Genomic DNA, 23,195 nt, shown 5'->3' with positions numbered 1-23,195 from the left:
TGCAAATCGATAAAACGCATTTTCGGTTTCTTAAACCTCTAAATCGAAGTGCCCAGTGTTCTGTTTTTCAGACAGACCGTGCAATCAATGAACATCCAACCAGTGGGTTTGTGTTTGAACTATCAGTACAATTATTAAAGACACATCACGGGCAGAAGGCAAGTGGCTGCCTTTGTGTTTCTTTCTTTCTTTTTTTTTTCTGGAATATTCTCTAGTCTTGGGAGCATCAAGATGGAAACCTGGTCGGCTTGGAACTGATGACACGTTAAAAGACTCACTAACAGTCTCAGAGTGGCTCCCCCCACACACCGCCCACAGGCACTGTCACGGTCTCTCAATGCTGACAGCAACGTGCCCACCTCCGACCTTAGCTGTCATCTCACCTGGGTCCTAGCGGCGCCATTTGACTCTGACGTGGCTCCAAACCCGCAAATCGCATAGCGGCCCCCGGTTAGCCGCGAATCCGGCCGGCGGCGCCGCCCTCCCCGCCCCGCCCCGCCCCGCCCGTGCGCCTCCCCGGGCTCCGCGCCGCCTCCCTTGCGTCCCGCACTCGGCGGCGGTGCGTCCTGCGCTCCTCTCCTGCTTCGCGGTCCCTGCTCAGGTCTTCGCTGCCCTCCCCGCTCCAGGCCGCCGGGAGGCGAGTCGAGGGGACCCGCAGGCAGTGCGCCCCGAGGTTCCGGGCCCAGAGGAGGCCGCACAGGAGACGCGGGACGGGATGGTCCGGCGAGGGGGCTGCGCGCTGCTGGCGCTGTGCGGCTCACTGGCCGCCTGTGCCTGGCTGCTGGGCGCCGAGGCCCGGGGGGCTGCGGGCCCTGCCGCGGGCTCGAGGCGGCGCCGGCGGCCGCAGGAGGACGGCATCTCCTTTGAGTACCACCGCTACCCAGAGCTTCGTGAGGCGCTCGTGTCCGTGTGGCTGCAGTGCGCCGCGGTCAGCAGGATCTACACGGTGGGGCGCAGCTTCGAGGGCCGCGAGCTGCTGGTTCTCGAGCTGTCCGACAGCCCCGGCGTCCACGAGCCGGGTAAGGGAGCCGCGCGGGGTGGCCCGGCGGTGGGAGAGGAGGGCGCGAGGCACCCGGGGTGGAAAGTGGACGCGTGGGGAGGGCTGGGGCTGGGGCTGGGGCTTGCCAAGCCCTGTCGGCTGGCTGTCCTCCCCAGCCTTGCACACCACTCCCCCTGGGTAAGCCCAGGCCGGAGGGGCTGCCCCTGATGCAGGTAGGAGCGCAGCAAGCAAATCTGCGCCCCCGCAAACCCGCTGTCAACCCCCCCCCCCCCCCCCCCCCACTTCGCTGTGCCTAAAACCGTAGGGAATAACTGTGAGGCCTCAGGAAGGAGGTCGTCCTTCCTTGCAAGCTGGAGTAGAACGGTAAGGTGCAGAAGGCAGGGATTGAGGAGATGAGGAAAAGTCATTTATCATTTGTTTCCTAATTACCAGAGGACCAGTTTATTGGCCTTGGAGGCTCTAGGTACCCATCTCTACCTGTATGTGCGTATTAGGTAACACACACTGCTGGGATGTTAAGTATCTTGGTAACACTGGTGGGTAGAGGGTGATAAAGCCGCCTCTGGCAGGCATTTCGATCTCAAAACTGCACACAGTCTTACTAAGGAAAAAGGAATATTCCCTTTTTTCCCCTATTCTAGCCCTTGGAGATGAGTAGTTTGCGATCAGGATTTTATTACAACGGATGTTTTCATATGACCATCTTATTCATCATCCTCTTGAGTGTGTTAGGGCACGTTTTAATTTATGTTAAATGTTACGCATCTGGTATTAATAAAGAAATATTTTGAAAAATGTTCTTGGTCCTTCTTTTTCTTTGCTCTTTGAAAATAATATAACTTTTAAGACCTGGTCTTATGACCATAAAGGTTAAAGTAATCTGGGCTAATTACATCAGCATGGTATCCTTTTTTTTTTTCTTTTTTAATGACAAAGCAAGAAAACAGGTAAAAACTCTCAAATGTAGGGCCAGAATAGTTTTATAATGATATTTAAGAACCAAACTGAGATGAGATTAAAATATGTGATCCATGGAGACACTTTGATCTTCAAATGGAAGGAGTATGGTCTGATCAATAGTAAATTTTTAGTAAAATGGGAAACATTTCTTACCTTCAAATAATGTAAATGGAAAGGTTTGCATAATTTTGCTATCAAAACCCTAAAACTAGATCCTGGAAAACATTTTCAGTAATGCTGTCTGATGCTGGGAAAGTTTGAAGGCAGGAGAAGAAGGGGAGGACAGAGGATGAGATGGTTGGATGACATCACAGATGTGATGGACATGAGTTTGAGTAGGTTTTAGGAGTTGGTGACCGACAGGGAAGCCTGGCGTGCTGGACCCCCTGGCGTCCATGGGGTCGCAAAGAGTCGGACAGGACTGAGCAACTGAACTGAACTGAATGCTCTCTGGCAGGATCCAGCATGTAGAATCGGAAATTTGGAAAGTTAGTTTCATATTTGTATCTGAAGATAAAGAAAAATTTTATATGTGAAAACTCATTTTCAGTTATTTTAGATAAGTGAAGTCAAGACATCTTAGATATAAAGAGAATCTAAAGATATCTAAAGAGATCTAAAGAGAATCTAAAGACATCTAAAGATAAAGAGAATCTAAATATTTGTGATTCTCCTGCCTACTTAATTGGAACCTTTGGTTATTTTATCATAGATTGCTCCTCAGATTTTGTTGTTTCTTCCAAGAGATCATATGAAAGCAAATGTTAACTTTTTGTTGTCTTCAAGTTTAGAAACAAAATTGTAAAGTGATATTACTGTTAAAATGTGATATGCTTTTGAAAATGAAAACCATAATTCTTTTGCTTAAATATCTGACATGTATAGTCTGTCAAGATCTGCAGGTCCCTTTCTCCAGCTCTAGGCTCCTTGGGGTAGAGCTGTGTCTCCAGCACCCAGGCCAGGTTTGGCACACAGCAGGCACTCAGGTCACATTAGGGAAAAGGATGAGTCAGTCACTTGCTGAATAACACAATGCCTTCCATGTTTTGTTCCTTTTAAACACAAAATACAGCAACTTAACTCATTTTAAGAAGGTGAAGAAAGAAATATTTATATTACCTGCTTTACTGCTTGTTAAATGAAGGAAACTAAGTTGATGGTATTACTTAATGAATAGAATACAAAATGACTACCAATTGTATTTTTAAAGGTTGCAATAAACTGTTATGAGCCAGCATGAGAAACACAGGGTGATTTCCCCCTCCACCATCTTTTAAGAAGAGATGAACAGGTTGGAAATCTTCAGGGAACTAATTAAAAAAAAAAAAAATCAACTGAGTAAATTTTAAAAATCTTATTGACTATTTGGTGATTCATGAGTTGAACATCATTCAATCTAGCAGATAGAAAGATGTTCCTAAGATGTGTACAAAATGAAAGACTTATAGGTAGATGGGAGCTGGAACAAGGAAGTTACACTAGGCAAAAAAATGGGTTGCTTATTACAAAGTTACTCCCTTTTACAGGATGTTGTACTGACCAGAGGATTCCTAATTGATTGGGTTAAGATTTCATTTCTGAAAGAGCCAAAACTGTAATTTAGTCTTGGTTTGGTCTTGTGAGGCTTTAGCATGAGCAACTCCTATTGTCTTTTCTTAAAAAATTATTTATATATTTGGCTGCATGTGGTCTTAGTCGGTCAGGTGTGAGTTTTTGCTTTGGCGCATGGACTCCCCAGTTGTCGTGTGTGGGCTCTGGGAGTTGCAGCATGCAAGTTCTTTAGTTGAGGCAGTGAGCTCAGTTGCCCCATGGCATGGGGGATTTTAGTTTCCCAACAAGGGTTTCACCCAGTCCCCTGCATAGAAAGGCAAATTCTTAACCACTGGGCCACCAGGAAAGCCCCTGTCTTTGTTAGTTTTCAATTATTTAACTGGAGGATAATTACTTTACAATATTGTGATGAATTGGCCACAGGTATACATGTGTCCCCCCATCCTGAATCCCCCACTCATTTCCGTCTCCACCCTCCCCTCTACAATACTCTGGGTTGTCCGAGAGCACTGGCTTTGGTTGCAGAGATCTGATCAGTATATGAACTTAATAGCACTTGTGGGAATTAACTTTTAGGAAGTTTTGAATGAAGGGATGTAGTCACCATTCTTAAATGGCCTTCATATTCCTTTTTAGATTAAAATATTTTAAGGAATGAAAAGGAATTTTCATACTTATTTTGAGATAGAAATGGATTAATTCAGTGTGTTTTGAACGCCCACACACTAGGTGAGCAAACTTACGTAGGTTGTATAGTGATACACAGGATGGTTCTCGCCCTGTGGGAGATTGAGAGTTGGGAGCTTAGAGGACAGTATGAAGTTCGTCAGGGCTGCACGAAGGGAGTGGGAGGCCCAGAGAAAGGAGACTATGGACATTAGGTCAGGGGCATTTGGTTATTGAAGAATGGATGATGAGAAGGCAGGGATATACTGATTACTGAAATTTACCAATTCCAATGTACCGCAACTGTTTTCATATTATAAGTGTTTTGGGGAGGGTTGAAATAATGTTTCTGATGAAGTTACTCAGAAATAATGTTTAGCTTAACAAATTTGTTTACTTGACTTAAACATTGATGAAGTTGCCCATATTCATTTTATCTCCCAACATGAGTGAGGTGTCACATGTCTTCATCTAAATTGTTTTTCTGAACTTTAAAAAATTGTAGATCATGCCCAAATATTTAGTATCATCATAGAAAAACTCTCCCCAACACAAGACAATATCAAGGCTTTCTCTGTGGTAGAAGTTGACTTGGTTAGATTTGTAGTTATGGACAGAGGGTGTTCCTTGATCCCACCAACTGCCTGCCTAAGTGGAAAAAAAAAAAAATGATCATCAGACTTGTTTAGCACCAGACCATGGGCTGAATCTGAACTCATCTCCTGAAAATGATTTATTCTCTCAGGTATTCTGCATTTGAATTCATCAAAAGAGAAAGAAAATTCTCTTTGGAATTGGTGAGGGAGGAATATCAACATCTATTCTGACCAGTTGGATCTCAGTTATTGTTTTCGTTACTTTGGAGGACCGGACAAATCTGCTGGACGGGGGTGACGCGTCTAGCCATTCTCAGAAGACCTGTGCGTGGTCTTGGCCCCAGTCTCATCTCCGCACATGTCGTGAATCTGGACTCCAGACCTGAGGCTGGGATAGAGGCGCAGCTAAGATTTAGGCTCTGCACTCAGACGTGTTCCCATGAGACATACCTGCCGAGCCTGTTCTTGTTTCCCAGTTTTCTTTCTCTTTGCTTATATTTTATACATTTAAAATATTTCTACACATAGGGACTCATATGCTTGAACCCAAACATATGCTTTCCTAGGCATGCATATTTATCATTGCAATACTCATAAAAGAAACCTTTATCAATTTATGTCTAAGCAATGGAATCTGTTTTCCCAGACTACCCCTCTCAGGGCTAAACATGAGTTAAGATTAGTTTGTTTAAAGCTCTTAATTCTTTTACATGCAGTTTAAAATTGCTGTTGGGGAGTAAATCTGATTTATAGCTAAAATGTTATCTTAGAAATGTTCTTTAGGGCATAGACTTTCCTCTCTCAAAGTCTGGAATGATTATTTTGGACTTGTTCCTCCCCAAATCTGTTCAGATTTAAAGTGTATGGATGCCAGTGTGCATTTGCCAAATATTGTGATGGAACATTAAATGCTGGCAAAATTTATGTACAACTCAAAAAAGAAAAAAGAAGTGGGGATTTTGGTTATTTTGTATGGCCTCTTTTATTACTAGATTAGTGTGATTTAGTGGGAAATGCTTATAGTTGAGTAACACCTTACAACTGGTGAATATTGATGTTAGATTCTGGAGAAGGATCTAGATGTACTACATGTGGTCAAGAGTTATTTTTAGACCCAAGTGAGTCAGTGTAGCTCTTGCCAGAAATAATGTATTTGATTGACTTGTGATTGGCTAAAGGAAGAGAGGAAATTGAGCTGGCCCCTAACCTTGTATCCTGTGCTTAGATAAAGTAAGTGTCTTTCTGTGAAAACTGATTTGAGAGGCAGCAAAGGAATCCTCTGCCAGCATCTGCCTCATTGTGTAGCACAGAGGGTATTCCAATACTCACCTTTATGGTTCTTTGGGAAAGCTATTTTTGACAAATACAAAAACAGCTCCAAAAGTGACACATGACCGGCTTTTCCCAAAGTGTATTCTATGGAATATTAGTTAAGCTTGGTTTGAAAAGGATTAGGTAAACAAAAGATAAAAAGGTTTGGGTGTGGCAAGACTTGAAATATGATAATGTGTGTTTCAAACCTCCAACTGTATATCCTACAGTATTTTCACCATGGAACTTCTTTTTGTCCCCAAGGAGCTTATCTTGTACCTGGTATTACATTAGTTTGAAAAGCATAGGACTCAATCAGTCAGGCAGTTCAGTTGCTCAGTCGTGTCCGACTCTTTGCCACCCCATGAACCGCAGCATGCCAGGCCTCCCTGTCCATCACCAACTCCCGGAGTTCACCCAAACTCATGTCTATTGAGTTGGTGATGCCATCCAACCATCTCATCCTCTGTCGTTCCCGTCTTCAATCTTTCCCAGCATCAGGGTCTTTTCAGTTGAGTCAGCTCTTCGCATCAGGTGGCCAAAGTATTGGAGTTTCATCTTCAACATCAGTCCTTCCAATGAACACTCAGGACTCATTTCCTTTAGGATGGACTGGTTGGATCTCCTTGCAGTCCTTATTATTATTCATTTTCATATTTTGAGGGATTTATTTGGTAATTCTTTAGCAGAGACACTCAAATAAGGAGTTCCTCAGGGATGTGGAGCATATGTTTTCCATTTTTTTTTTTTTTTTGCCCAGAAATAGCTAATGACTTGTATAATCTCTTAAGATATGCTTATTGAATTAAGAATGTGATTTTGAGGACAGATACTTTTGATTGGAAAGATTAAAATGACAAATGCATTCCGATTCTTTTATTGTTAAGTAGCTTCATGCTTTTAACTTCTGTTTGCCTCCTTTTCTTGTCAGTAAAATCGTTGTTGTTTATCTGCTAAGTCGTGTCTGACTCTTTTGCGACTCTGTGGACTGTAACCTGCCAGGTTCCCTCTGTCCGTGGGATTTCCCAGGCAAGGATACTGAAGTGGGCTGACATAGGAATACTTTAAGAACTCAAACCTCGTAGGGCTTCTGTGAGACCAAAGTAATATAGAACATAATTTAATAAAGTTGCTTTTATGTAGTTATTAAGAACATGGGCTAATTTGTTAAAATGTTTCTTCATGATTGCAAATTGGTCTAGCCTGTGCTCATCGGCTTTCCCCGTTGGAAGGGGGCCTCCTTGGCTGGTCATCACAGGAGCCTTTGGAGGCTTACCTGTTACAGTGGAAGCCCATCTGCATAAGCCAAGTGGGAGGCTCTGAGGGACTCCTTCCCATTACCTGGGTATCCTTGTTAACAAGTGTTTGTCTTCTCTCAGTTTTTAAAATGTAGGCCATTCCTTCTTTGCTTCAGTTTGACATCTTATTTTGCTTCATTAAGTGGAAACAGTGAAAGTGTTCATCATTATTTGAGAATGTCTTTATGACTGTATCTTCAGGTAGCTAAATAAACCTAGGGCAACTCCAGGATTTACTTTGGCAAACTAACTTACTTTTCTGAAGAATTTATAATGAAAGTGCTCAGGTCCTGATTGCTTTATTCTTTTACTGACTCAGTATAGGGGAAGGATCTTCGAATCCTTTCTTACCCCTGCCTAATTTTCTTACCCGCACCGGGATCTTTTCTTTGTGTTTCCATAGTTCTTTGAAGAGCGGTAGCATAAGGAAATGGCAGCCCACTCCAGTGTTCTTGCCTGGAGAATCCCAGGGATGGGGGAGCCCGTGGGCTGCTGTTTGTGGGGTCACACGGAGTCGGACACGACTGAAGTGACTTAGCAGCAGCAGCATAAAGATTTGGGGCTTCCCTGGTGGCTCAGTGGTAAAGAATCTGCCTACAATGCAGGAGAACTGGGTTCGATCCGTGGCTCAGGAAGATCCCCTGAAGGAGGGCCTGGCAACCCACTCCAGTATTCCTGCCTGGAGAATCCCATGGACAGAGGAGCCTGGCGGGCTGCAGTCCATATGGCTATAGGTCGCACAGTTAGACGCAACTGAAGCGACTAAGCATGTTAATTACAAGAATTGCTGCCAGTCCTTTGCTCTGTGAATGTTTTGTTTCTTTTGAAATTCAGGATGAAGTTTTCCTAGGCCTTCTAGCAGCCAGCTCTTTCTAATACAATATGGCCTCGAAGAAGGGACTGTTTGGTTGTCAGTGTCTCTGAATATGTTTGAATGATTTATCTTCGACTTTGTTCACAATTAGTAACTTTGAGGGTAGCTTTTGTACAGAGTTACAGAGTTGATTCTTAAACAAAACAAAAATAAGTAAGTTAATTATGATAGTAAACCCTGAAACAACTTTCTACTACCAGTAAATATTTTGTTATTTAAATAGAGATCTGTTTACTGTGAAATCACTCTGACACCATAGTTCAATAATAATAATGCTGCTGATATTAAAGGTACTTGATTTCAAATAGAAATTTTAATATTTAAAAAATGGACACAGATTACTTATTTTTTAAATGGGACTTCTACGGATTCTAAAAATATTCCCTTGCTGTGGTGATTCATGTCAAGGTAATTAGGAAAGGCAACAATTATCTCATGTATTTGCACATGCAGGCAGCTACTCAAATGTGTAGGTCTACGTGATGCTGCCAGAGTGGACCTGCCTGACTTCCCTTCCTCTATAGCCTAAAGTATTCAAAACCAGAAAATTTCCCTTCATTGCCGTACTGTAATGTTTTTCCCCCAAGAAATCTCTTGTTTCTAGTGCTCAGTTCAGCAAATTGGGCAAATCACAAGCTTTGACCAGGAGTTCAGGGTAGGATAACTTGAATATACAGGTTGGACCATCACCTCCCTGATCAACGTCCTAAATACTTCGTATGTTTCTCTTCCTGGCCAAGGGGTAATTTTTAAAACAACCTTTTCTCATAACCATTATAAAAATTGCTATGTAGCATTCTAAGCTGGAATAAACTTTGCAAGATGAAAAGAAACTATAGGCTTTTGTTAATATAGCTTGTACTGTCAATTTAATTTAGGGACTAGTTAATGAATATTCATGATGTACATGCTATTTTCCTTTATCTGCCAGTCACTCTTTCAGGCAGTTCCTTAGTGTACTGAAATGTGTATTTGGGTATTGGTCTTGGATTCACTCTTTCATGAATGTTGAACTTAACTGACATGTTGTATAGCCAGTGGATGGACTTCCGAAGTGACACTAGTGGTAAAGAACCCTTTCTTTCTCCTGCCAGTGCAGGAGACATAAGAGACATGGGTTCAATCCCTGGGTAGGGAAAATCTCCCCTGGAGGAAGGCACGGCAACTCACTCCAGCATTCTTGCCTGGATAATCCCATGGATCGAGGAGCCTGGTGGGCTATAGTCCATAGGGTCGCAAATAGTTGGACATGATTGAAGCGACTTAGCATGCACACATGCACATAACTAGTGGACACATCCCTTGATTCTGCAAAATGTATGCTGCACATAAGATGCAAGGGTCAAATAGTTCCTTATACTATTCTTGATGTAGTGGATATAAAGACAGTATCTGCAAGTGAAACTACTAGAAATCTTAGATATTTGCAAAATAAAATGGTTTTTGCCCTTTTGTGTTTTAGGTATGGCACTGGACATCTGCTTTTAAAGTATGATAGTTCTGTTGAAATAGCTCCATTTGTCTCAAGTTGTGATGTTGTTCAGCACAATTTAAAAAATTTTATTAGAGAAAACCAGTCTTATTCACTGTGGAACTCAGTATTTATGTTAGGCCAGATTCTACACATAATCAGCATCATGAAAATTAAGTTAACATACTTTGGGAAACAGCACTAACTCTACAAAATCAGCAGGACCTATATAATGAAACATATAGAGACAAATCTGTTTGTTAAATATATTCTCTCAAGAGTCAAATTCAGTTTTTGGAAGATGCTGCTGCTGCTGCTGCTAAGTCGCTTCAGTCGTGTCCCACTCTGTGCGACCCCATAGACGGCAGCCCATTAGGCTTCTCTGTCCTTGGGATTCTCCAGGCAAGAACACTGGAGTGGGTTGCCATTTCCTTATCCAATGCATCAAAGTGAAAAGTGAAAGCAAAGTCGATCAGTCGTGCCCGCCTCTTAGTGACCCCATGGACTGCAGCCTACCAGGCTCCTCCATCCATGGGATTTTCCAGGCAAGAGTACTGGAGTGGGGTGTCATTGCCTTCTCCGTTGGAAGATGCTAATGCAATGCAAAATATGGATATTTCTCATGTAAGTATTTTATAGATGTATAGTGACTAATGCTATATTAACACTTAGACTAAAATATCATATAGACATGTAGGTTTTATCTAAGTCTTGATGACGGTGGGAGCAGTCATTTTACATTATTTTAAATTTCACTTGCACCTATAGAATCCCTTCATTTTAATTGTTTTTACTTTTATCTGTAGCTTTTATCAGAAATTAAAGGATTTTCTCTTTTATCTAAGTGGCTTATATGAAAAATCATTTTGCAAATTTTTTTTTTTCAGAAAATTTTCCTGGGCTATTATTTTCCTCTTTAAATATAGTCATATATTCCACCAGGATTTTAAATATTTGGCCACATTTGCCTTTCTTTTCATGAAGATTCTGCCTAGGTACCCTCTGAGATGAGTTTGGAGACCACAGTAGATGGATGTAGCCTTTCCTATTCTTCTACTCCTCCCCTTCTGCTTCCTCCTCTTCTGTGGGTATTAGAATAAGACAGGGTCGTCATCTGGATATCAGCTGAGAGGCTTCCTCTGATAAATGTGGGGCTTCCTTGGTGGCACAGATGGTAAAGAACCTGCCTGCAAACAAGGGAGGCCTGGGTTTGATCCCTGGCCCAGGAGGATCCCCTGGAGGAGGACCTGAAAACCCACTCCAGTATCTTGCCTGGAGGATTCCGTAGACAGAGGAGCCTTATGGGCTACAGTCCAAATGGTTGCACAGAGTTGGACATGACTGAAGTGACTTAGCATACACAAACCCACGTTGTCCTGGCTCATTTACTTCATGGCTCCCCATAAATAATCTCCAGTTTAGTCCTAAATAAACAGCTTTTTCATACCTATCACAGGTGAGGAATTAGATAACACTTATCTTTATGGGGACTTAAAGATCCAAGGAGAGTTTGCCTGTTGTTGAAAAGAGGTATTTAAAAGAAAAATTAGAAATGTGGATTGTCTTCTTTTTTAGAGACCTTGTCACAATGATCTTAATTCCCTATTAAAAAGCACATAATTGCTGTTACTTATGTTTTGAAAAATTTTAGTGAATATATTAAGAACAGTTAGATTGTAAAAAAGACAGGTAACAGGTGTTATTGTAAAATAAACAGGTGTTTATTTTTAAAGGAAGTTATTTTTAATAGCTGTAGAAGGAGCAATTTGAGTCTTAAAATAATGCACATTTTGGTTAAGACTGTGCAGTCATCTTTCAGTATTCATGGAGAATTGGTTCATATGTGTGTTTTACACAATCTCATGTACTTTTCAAACCCACCTGAGTGCCCAGTTTGTCATTCTTCACTGTTACCTGTGGACGACCTGGAGGAATCTCATTGACAGAATTAATTTCACTCTGGTGTCTACATGAGGTGCTGTATGTTGAGGACAACTCTAGGTCTTGCATTAATGGTAAAAGCTATGAAATATGTGATACATGTCTTTAATATATTTCTGAGACATCTTTTACATTATTTCTAGACCTTTTGATGTGCTTTTTCATAGTTGATTCAAATCGCTGGATGGCACCTTGTATTATTCTGACAAACATTTCCCCTTCTCTTTGGACTCTATTTGAGTTTGCACAAAGTATATTTTTAAAAATGACGCATAACTTTCAGGAGCATCAAGCATTTTTCCTGGATAGTTTTAAAGCTTGTATTGTTGCTGTTTTTTTAACATTGAGGCTGAATCGTTGGCTGCAGTAATTCTATTCCATCTGTGCACAAGGAGAGGGAGTGAATGAAAACATGTTTCTGAAATGAATCTACAGAGGGTGAGGCTGGCTGGTAATTTCCCCAAAATTTATAGAATAAAGGTAATGCCTTTATAGCCTCTGTAAAGACAGTAGCATAAGCAAAACATTCATACCCTTACCAGCATTTTCAAGAGGCCAAGAAGGCTCTCCTTTGTAGCTGGTTCATACCAGACTTTCCATGATGTCCTGTTTCCTGACCAAGGTAGTAACACTTTAGTATTTTTATATCATATTAACCTTGCAGGTATAAATCACCCTAATTGTACAAATTACCAAGAAAACTGAAAGCATTCATTCACTGCTGCTGCTGCTGCCAAGTCGCGTCTTGCGTGACTCTGTGCGACCCCACAGATGGCAGCCCACCAGGCTCCCATCCCAGGAGCAAGATTCTCCAGGCAAGAACACTTGGAAATACCAGATAGAATTGCTTTTAACCAGTTCACACTTAAAACTCAAACTCTTGAATAGTGCAGGGCAGAATGAAGTGCATCTTTCATTACTGTATATGCTACTATATTTGTATCTGTAATGTACTTCACTTTGGGTGGACTCTGGGAGTTGGTGATGGACAGGGAGGCCTGGCGTGCTGTGGTTCATGGGGTCACAAAGAGTCAGACATGACTGAGCAACAGAACTGAACTGAATGTACTTCACAAGAATAGCCAAGTGCCTGCTGTTTTAGTGACATTCTGAGCATTGAAGAGATACTTACAAAAGGAGCAGCACACAGCAGTTTTTAACAGGGTACTTAATATGGAGGTATAATTCAGTTTCTACAGTAAATTGACAGAGATCATCAAAGGAAGGCATTCAGAAGGATGTGGGGATTTGAGCAGGTCTTAAAGGATGAACCACATCTGGAAAGTAGATGAGAGGACTTCATTCTGTGCCAGTATTAGATCATTGATGCATCTTATGTCTTTTTCTCCACTATCCCAATGGTGGTGGTATAGCTATATTCAGTTAGCATTGTGACATATAATTATATTCCATTAATGTGAAATAATGACACATTCCATTAACTTGAAATTTCCACCTTGTTAGAGATAATATAGTTTTTAGGGTGTTGTCCTTTAGGGTTGATTTCCCTCATCATGAGGGTAAAACTATTTGAGATGGAGGTTATGATATGCTTTTGAACTATGGTGCTGGAGAAGACTCTTGAGAGTCTCTTGGACAGATATATATATATATCTTTTTGCCTTTTTATATAGTTCATGGGGTTCTCATGGCAAGTATACTGGAGTGGTTTGCCATTCTCTTCTCCAGTGGATCACATTTTGTCTGAACTATGTCTTATCTGTCTTGGGTGGCCCTGCATGGCATGGCTCATAGCTTCATTGAGTTATGCAACCCTTCACCATGACAAGGCAGTGATTCATGAAAGGGATGAGGGTGAAAGAGGAGAGTGAAACAGCTGGCTTGAAACTCAGTATTAAAAAAAACTAAAATCATGGCATCTGGCCCCATTACTTCATGGCAAATAGAAGGGGATAGGTGGAAACAGTGACAGATTTCCTCTTCTTGAACTCTAAAATCACTACAGATGTTGACTGCAGCCATGAAATTAGAAGACGATTGCTTCTTGGCAGGAAAGCTATGACAAACCTAGACAGTGTATTAAAAAGCAACGACATCACTTTGCCAACAAAGGTCATATAGTCACGTATGCATGTGAGAGCTGGACCATAAAGAAGGCAGAGCACTGAAGAACTGATGCTTTTGAACTGTGGTGCTGGAGAAGATTCTTGAGAGTCCCTTGGACAGCAAGGAGATCAAGCCAGTCAATTTTAGAGGAAATCAACCCTGAATACTCATTGGAACGACTAATGACTGAAGCTTTGGCCACCTGATGTGAAGAGCTGACTCTTTGAAAAAGACTCTGATGCTGGGAGAGATTGAAGGCAGAAGGAGAAGAGGGCAACAGAGGATGAGATGGTTGGATGACATCACTGATTCAATAGACATGATCTTGGGCAAACTCCAGGAGATGGTGAGGGACAGGGATCCCTTGTAGTCCAAGGGGTCACAAAGAGTCAGATATGACTTGGTGACTGAACAACAACAACAACAACAACAACAACCATAATGATATGGTTATCATATAAATGTAATGGTATTAAGCATATAATATGTGTTACTTGTAATAGGTAATAATTCCTTTTCGCCTCAAGGTAGAGGGACAGTTCCTTTCCCCTCAGGGTTAGTTGCTCAGTTATGTCTGCCCCTTTGTAACCCCACAGACTGTAGCCCACTAGGCCCCCCTGTTCATGGGATTCTCCAGGCAAGAATACTAGAGTGGGTTGCCATTTCCAGGGGATCTTCCCAACCCAGGGATCAAACCTGGGTCTCACACATTGCAGGCAGATTCCTTACCATCTGAGACAACAGGGAAGCCCCTCAAGGTAGCTATTATTTTCCCTCAAGTTAGCTATTACTGAACACTCTCTTAAAGGCACAGAGTAAAAAAATGTCAAGTAATTTTGATTTTATTAGGCCAGTTTCCAGCAGTTATATATAACCCATTTAAGCATTTCAAAGATTGTATTTAACAACAAAATAAGAACCACAACAAGAAGAGTGCTATAGTCTGGGTTTTTGAAGGAAGATGCAACCCATAGTTTTTCTTCATGTACTGCAGCCCCTCTAGAACATTCATCTAGCTACTCTTATCTAACACTTAAATATGATTGTGTAGTTTGTTGAATGCTTTTGGGAGAAAATTTCACTATGAAGATTTATTATTTACAATTTACAATTATGCATTTTTGATTAGGTTAAATTGATTTTAAATTACTCCTTATGTTAAACCCAATCTTCATTAATGTTATGTAGCATTGTGAAACACTGAATTATAGGTTTTTCCCCTAGCTGAAAGGAGTACTCTTATTTTAAATATGAATAAATAGCTTCAGAGAGATTTTTGAACAGTGTGCTCAAGTTTATTTAGCCTTGAAGTCTAGAACCCATTTCCTGATATAGGAGGTTGGGCATTATTCTCAAAATATTCCCCACAGCAATGTATACAGATGGGGGATAAATATAACTATTTATTCTGTGATCAATAAGGGTCATGAATTATTTATGTGGACTGAAGTCTGTGCTGGTGTGTACAGGAATGTAACTTAGTGTATTTTCAATTCTTTTTTTTTTTTTTTTTGTATTTTCAATTCTTTAGCACAGTTTACTGATCTATAATTTGTAAATGGGTCTATGTTTCCAGGTAGGATAATAGGACTTGGGTGGTGGGAAAGTATGTTGAGAGGCAAGAAATCCAGAAAGGATTGAGGTTAAATCACTTTGGCATACTGTAAGTATATACAGAAAATCTTATTTTTCTTGGCAGTAGAACCCTTTCTCAAGGAAGAAACAAGCTTTTGTTGAAAGGCTGTTCTGATGAACTCTTTTGAGATCTGGGTCTTTGGGGCTCAGGAACGGGCTAAGTTGAATAAAAAGAAGAGACATATTTTCAGAGGCTTGGTGGAGAGTCAGAGAGGACAGAAAGACAATGTCTCAGGAGAACTTTGGGGATAACAGACCTTGTTAATGGAGACATCACACAATCTTCTATGCTCTGTGATGCTTTGTGTGGTAGGTTGCTTTGGGAGATTGGATGAAGTACTTAATCTTGTTTCAATATCGCCAAAACCAGAGGTTGTCCAAGCAAAGACAGTAACACAGGAGTTATGAAACAAGAAATTATTAACCTTATTTACAAAGATCAGATATACCCTATACCCCAGTGCTTCCTAGAAGCCATAAAGGCATGTTTTTGGAATGTCAGCCAGATGTCCCCCATTTTACTGATCATTTACAGTATACTTCCAGATTCCTGAGTTGTGTATTCTAAATTGGAATCCTGATCCCAAGAGAATGTTAACACTGGATGAGAGCCTTTGGGTTATGGTTTGTAAGCCAATTTGAGATTTGTGCAGCAAGCAGAATGAATCATATGTTGTATTGGTGGAGATTAAGGGCATGGAATATAAATAACTGAAATTGGGTGAGGTTTCCTTTCAGAAAAACAGCACTTGTGTTGACCTGTTCAAGTGTCTACATTATATTTTGATGTGAAAAAAGTTGTTTGCACAAAATAGGATCACATATTTATCAAGAATTTTTCTAAACCATCAGCATACAATTTCTTAAAGAACTTTATTTCCAGTATTTCAATTTGCCCTGCCTTCTCCTTCCCCCACTGTGCCTGTAAGTCTGTTCTCTATGTCTGCATCTCCAGTACCATTTTTCTAGATTTCATATATATGCATTAATATATGATATTTATTTTTCTCTTTCGGACTTACTTCACCCTGTATGACAGACTCTAGGTTCATCCATATCACTACAAATAACCCAATTTTGTTCCTTTTATGGCTGAGTAATAGTCTATTGTATATTTGTACCACGTCTTCTTTATTCATTCGTCTGTTGGTGGACGATTAGGTTGCTTCCATGTCCTTGCTTTTGTAAGTAGTGCTGCAGTGAACATTCAGGTACATGTGTCTTTTTGCGTTATACTTTTCTCAGAGTATATGCCCAGTAGTGGGATTTCTGGGTAACATGGTAGTTTTATTTATAGTTTTTTAAGGAACACCCATTCTGTCCTTCATACTGGTTGCATCAATTTACATTCCCACCAACAGTGCAAGAGGGTTTTCTTTTCTTTTTGGCATTAGATGGCTATTGGGAAGCTGCCATATAGCACAGGGTAAGCTCGGTTCTCTCTGATGACCTAGATGGGTTGGGTGGGGAAGGGTGGAAGGGAGGCCTAACAGGAAGGGGATTTATGTATACGCATGGCTGATTCACACTGTTGTATGGTAGAAACTAACACAACACTGTAAAACAATTATATTCCAATTAAAAATGAAAAAAGAACTTTATTTGTGAATCTTTTATAACACATTACAATGGTCTGAGAATTATTGATATTATGTTGCATACCTAACAAATAGCCTATAGTAAAAGAATAAATATGTATAAGAACTGTGCTTGGAGTAAAGTGTGTCCTTAAATTATTGTTTAGGGAATAGTGGAATTCATTATTGCAGGAATTTAAGAATATTTATAAAATATAGTTGAAAGTTTTTGTTTTGTTTCTTGCCATTTGAGAAAGTCCACCAAGATGAGTAGATGATAAATTCTGTTGGCAATTTGTAATCAGGATATGCACAAACGAAAAACATGCCCATGTCTTCATGCTGAAGTTTGTATGAGAGGTTGTATTCTCATGATCAGGAAGGGGGCTAATAACACAGTGAAATGACAAGATAGTTTCAGTTAATATGGGGTAAATTACTTACCTTTTGATGACCATTATTTCAGGTGAAAGTGTTTGGTCTGAATGATTCACATAATAACTTTAATCTCCTTTTGGTCTGTGTACAGTCATAACTGTTGGGCATTAGGAGAGTGGGAGCCCAGAGCCTAATCAGGTGCAAGGGCAGGAAGAAGGTTGGGGAACGAGATTTCTGTGTGTAGTAGGGGTCAGCAAGTAATGCTGGGATCCTTTGGGCAGTTTTATTAGCAGCCATTTCTTTTTGCCAGACTAATAAACAGTGACTTATTACCATCATTTCCAAGTCCTTTTGTATAAATGGATTATAATAAAGAGAAAAGACTGTGAATCAGCTTTCATTTCTTTCTTGCTTTCTATTAAGTATGTATTCAGTTTAGAAGCTAAATAGACACTTAGTATAAACCTTGAAATCATAAATGCTGTGCATTTTATGTAGTTCAAGGGTATTAGCTGTTCTTTCCCATGTAGGGAATTGTACAGGACCCTTGGGAAGTGTTAATTCTAGAAGGTGCTAATCCATTATGTGCAGGGCCCACAGGTGCCTGGAGTACTTCAGAAGCAGGATGTGACGACCCAGTCACACATGCATGGGCCAGAGGACTTGGCTAATTTTGAGATGTGGAATTCTACCCTTCTCTTAAGTATGATAAAGAAAAAATTACATTGACCTCTATCCAGTCAGTTGTTCTAAGACCATTGCAACATTTTTCTCCCCACAAAAAGGAGGCACCTCAAAGATGTTCCATTTATTTTGCTCTTTTCTCCTCCCTTTAAAGGGAAAGTGCGTGTATGTGCGCACGTGTGTGTACATACATATATGCACTCTTAATTGGAAATTTCAAATACAACCGTTTTCATGAAAAAAACTTTTCAGAACATCAGCTGCATTTTTTTGCACAGTGAGGTTTTGTTTCCTGGGATGAGTTCCTGAAGTCATCTTTAATTAGGGGGAGGTGACAGAGTGATGTAGGAGCTGTCAGTGTCACAACCGTGGTTTGTGGCCTGGTGTCAGTCTGTCTGTTGTAACTCCTACAACTTGGCTTTGAGGTATCTCCTAGGAAGTGAGCCATCAAATATAGGAAATCTCAGATATGAAGTTAAGATAATAAAAGATGGCAAAAAGGTTAAGACAGACTGAAATATAACAAAATAAAAGAAGGAAGTAAAGCAAATGTAAAAAAAAAAAAACATTAGGAAACAGTAGAAGTAAGAAAAAAAATCAAATTTAAAGATGAAATAGAAAGATTAAACAAAAAGTTTAAACGTTGCAAAATGTACAATGAATATACTTTTCCCCCCTCATAGTTAGGAAATGCTCAGTATATGTCAAGTACTATTTAAAAGCTTAACTCATCTAATCCTCAACCCCTATGGAGTTGGTACTATTATTATTTCTATTCTATAAATTAGGAAGTTAAAGCACAGATAGATGAGTGATTTATTCCCTTACCTGAGAGATCATAGGCTTATAAGTGGCAAAACCAAGATATGAAAAATATATTTATATATAGCTACATTGTTAGTTAAATATAAAAATAAGTACATTAGACACCATTTGCTTCATCCCCTTTCCTTTTTCTGAATTATCTCCCTTCTCGCCTTTCTTTTGTTTTGGAGAATTCTCCTTACCATGTGATTTGAGTGGGAGTTGCTGCCATGATCTAAGATAGCCTGTGTTCTTGCTTCCAAAATAAGGCTCCTCTCCACCTCGCCATCATATCTTGATTATACAATGTATTTCTAAACATTATTTCAGATTCTCTGCATTTTCATCAGGTAAAATAATCATTTTCCTTGGGCAAATTATCATTTCAACTTAAATATGAAGCTGTTTTAAAAATAAGATTTAATTGTTACTTTGAAAGTTCATATTGGGTATCTCAATAATAAGAATGTCATTCTGATCTTACCACATTATTTATTTCTTTGATTATTCTCTCTAATCAGATATAATAACAGACTGATAAGAATACATACCAGTGAAAATTTTCTAAGGCAGTAACATTTGTCATTATATTTATAGCTTTTAGCCTGCAAGTTTGTGCACATAAATACATACACACAAAAACACCTTTAAATGGAATGTGTTTATCTAGGAAGTCAATAAAGTTAGAAACTGAGTGTAAATAAATATTTTTAAGTGAAAGGGCAAATGACTTTTCATGGGTAAGTCTGATTTGAGATGAGTGAGAAAATCTAGGCAGTTCTTTTAGCTGAAGTATGACCATCATAAGCTTGGAGGATACTGAAATTTTAAGATAGATGGCCCTTTTAATTTGAAAAGCCAATATTTTTTCTGAACTAGATGTTGCCATGGTGACAGGATGGCTTAGCAACTGAAGACTAATTTCATTGGTTGAGTGTCTGTAGACTTGCTTGCTGAGTAGCATTAATATGTTGCCTCCTGCTGTTTTTTATTGAGGAGACCATCTGTCATTAGCTGTTTCAAAAGGTACAGACAGTTCTGTTGGACAAAGAATACGGGGTGACACCCTGAGGTGTTAGAAACAGGCTTTGCTGACATTAGTTGTTTTTAGAAATAAGTGACTGAGAAATTCTACTTCAAATCACTGCCTATTATAGCCAATTAGTAATTCATAATTCTTGTCTATGACACTAGAAATTAAAAAGCTTTATTTTTGAGCTTTACATATATTACATAAATAACATATGTTATATAAATTTAATTCCCTAAATACACACCTTTACATGGTCACATTAATTTTTATGTACCTAAAAATGTACCTATTCAATAAAACATCCTCTCACACTGTGTTTTTTAAAATAATGATTACTGAGGATGCTTAACAGGTTAGAGCATGAATAGTTGGTTTTTCTTCTGCATTTGAGAGTGATAACAATGGATTTTCAAGTAAGAAGTGAAAAGATGTCAAGTGCATCTATTACACAAATGATGACTATCCATTCTAAATAATAAATTAATGTTGTTTATTTGTTAAGAGACACCCCAATTTTAAGGAGCTTCTAATATAGTAGGGATGATACTGTATTAATACATATTATGATGGAAATCATTGGTGCCATATGGGGAAGCAGTTTCAGTAGAGTTGAGAGGAGCGAGTCAGACAGAGGAAGGGGAGGAAGTGTTCCACTACAACACTAACCTTTTTGTTACCCATCAGTCAAACTAAAGTTCTTGAAAAACTAGTCTTCATCTCACTTTTCTTCTGAATGCACAACAGTGTGGCTTGCACTACTTCTGTCTATTGAAACTGTTTGCATGAAGGGGACTGGTGACCTCTTAACAGGGTGTGCTTATGTCCTGGTTTGCACAGGACAATATTCCATGATCCTGAGGTAGTTGCTAATAGAGCTCTCTTTCACTCTAAAAACTGTCCAGGTTTGGATGACAAGTTCTGAGTCACCGTAGCTCTTAACTAACAATTTCAGTGAGCAGTTTTCATTTTTTGTCTTACTTGACCTTATTTAATTTTTTTGCTTTATGAGTTGATCATGATCTTTTACTGTGATTGGAAATGCCTTCTCTTTGACTTGTGCTGAGTAACTCTCCTGGTTCTCCTCATATTTCTCAGTCACTTCTGAGGTCCCTTTCTTCTCTTCAGCCTTCAAGTGGTAGCATTGATGAGAATTCTGTTCATTCTGTAATACCAAGAAACCTCTCAAGAATGATTTATGTGGGGAGAGAATGAGATAGCACATGTAATATGCTAATAATGGCTCATGGCATACAATAATCTTAATAAGTAATGGGAATTATTATTATTCCTCAAACCTTATTCTCCTCCCATATTTCCCATCTTGATGAGATGCAGAACACCTGCCTATCTGAGTGGAGGTGGGTTCATGTTCAGGGGAACCCAGAGCTGAGCAGAGAACCTTAGAGATGATGGTGGGTAACAGGGGAATCTGTAAGCTTTGAAGTATGAGGGTGACTCTATGAAAAGTGGTGTTTTAGTAAAATTAGTTATTTTATTATCAAGCCAGATGTACTGAAAGTGAAGGCAGGGAAAATGGCCAAGAAGCCATTGAAATAATAGTGGCATAACTTGATGAGAACTTAGAAGAGGGTGGTGACAGTGGGATAAAGAGGAAAAGATAGGTAGCACAAGGTGATAAATCTGTAGATTATTTTTCATATCTGTTCTTCAGAAGACTATAACTTCATTTTCATTGATAAGATATATTTATTAAAGATTTAGTAAAACTTTATCATGACTGTTTTGAGCCATTCTATGTGTGAGAAAGGAGAATGTGCAATAATGAAGGAAAACATCTTCAGCTTGATTCACCCACTGTTTACTTAGATATTAATTTGCCTCTTCAGATTTTGCATGATTTTTGTAAATGACTGGCCCCAGTTGTGATGCCTTTATTATTCTCATAGTTATGGAGACTTCTGGAGAAGGAAATGGCAACCCACTCCAGTATTCTTGCCTGAAGAATCCCATAAAGAGAGGAGCCTGGCGGGCTACAGTCCATGGGGTCGCCAAGAGTCGGACACGACCGAGTGACTGAGCACAGCACGTGGGAACTTCTCCTGATACATAATTCACTGTGAAGGGTGTTTGTGCCTCAGGGGATTCTAGCTTGTTATATGATACCATGTGAAGTAAGATAAGACTTTCAAAAGTATATCACAAAAAGATTTATTTCCACTAAAGAGAAAAGATTTGATATGGAAATATAATAAATTTGGCGAGTTGAAAAATGGAAAGGGGAAAACTATCTATGTTTTTAAAATACTTGTAAAATTTTTTCTTTTCCTTTGGAATAATTTTTACTTTGAACTATGGAATGTTAATTTCCAGACTTCCTTCTTTTTTTCAAGATTTGGAACAAATATTGGGAAATAGTCGGTCTTGAAGTGTAGACACACCAAATTTGACCTCAGATTTTAAATGTGAGATGTTAAAGCTCAGATATTAAACTTTTTAAAAGTCTAGCACTGGGAAAGAAAAATTCACTAAAAATGAATGGGAATTATGAAGAGCTCTTAGATGGCTACTTGATTCTTTTCTAGCTCTGTATAGCTACCTAGAAAATGTATTAAAAGAAAAAAAGCTGAAATGTTTATGCTGTATGTATATCACCAAAGGAAATCATCACCACCTACCATTATAGCAAATACTCAAGTGAGCTAAGCTTGAAAAGAAGGTAATATGAAAAATTTAAGACAAAAGAAACTTCAAACTTGAGACCACTGAAACATGTTCCAGAAGACAACTTATTAGAGCTGCATTAAGTAAAAGCTGATGTTTGCATACTGGTAAGGAGGCAGTGTGGAGTGGTATGAAAAATGTTAGAGAAGTTAATTTTTGTAAAAACCACAAGTTGAAATAGACAATCACTAGGGCCCCAGCTCTGAAGTGTTGTCATTACTATTAATGTGACAATGATTTAATTTTTGAAAATTTAAATTACATATATGCCACAGGGATGTATTTTCTGACTTGCTAATGACATAAAAAGTTAAAGTCAATGGCCCCTTGAATTTACATTTTTAATCTTAATTTTCATCTTTTTAAAAAATTTCCTTTGATACACTGTAATTAAGAAGAATATAATTGAACTGACATCACAGATTTTGTCCCTGAAATTTCAGTCATACTGTTCTCAAGCTCTATCCTAAAACTCGCTGCTTTTATTTTAATGGCTGAAGCCTTACTGTTATTATTATTTTTACTATAGTATATTTATTACAGTAAGTTTTATTTATTGAAAAAGATATCACACACCAAACAATTTACACAGTGTATTCACAGTTCTGTGCAGCCATCACCACAGGCAATTTTAGAGCATTTTTATTTCCCTAACGAGGAACCCTGT

At 39.3% G+C, this 23,195-nt stretch overlaps 1 protein-coding gene across 1 annotated transcript in view; it reads left to right on the top strand.

Moving 5' to 3' along the window:
* Positions 1-534: 534 nt before the first annotated feature.
* Positions 535-23,195, top strand: part of CPE (carboxypeptidase E) — a 146,580-nt gene continuing 123,919 nt past the window's right edge. Inside the window, exon 1 of the mRNA XM_043902686.1 lies at positions 535-1,019. Coding sequence (XP_043758621.1) covers positions 716-1,019 — 304 coding nt within the window. The 5' untranslated portion in view covers positions 535-715. The remainder of the gene's footprint in view (positions 1,020-23,195) is intronic.

This window comes from Cervus elaphus, chromosome 5 (genome assembly GCF_910594005.1).
Source record: "Cervus elaphus chromosome 5, mCerEla1.1, whole genome shotgun sequence".
In the NCBI taxonomy this organism is placed as follows: Eukaryota; Metazoa; Chordata; class Mammalia; order Artiodactyla; family Cervidae; genus Cervus; species Cervus elaphus.
Note: the sequence above shows the minus strand (reverse complement) of the source record. Positions and strands in the feature narration are given on the sequence as shown.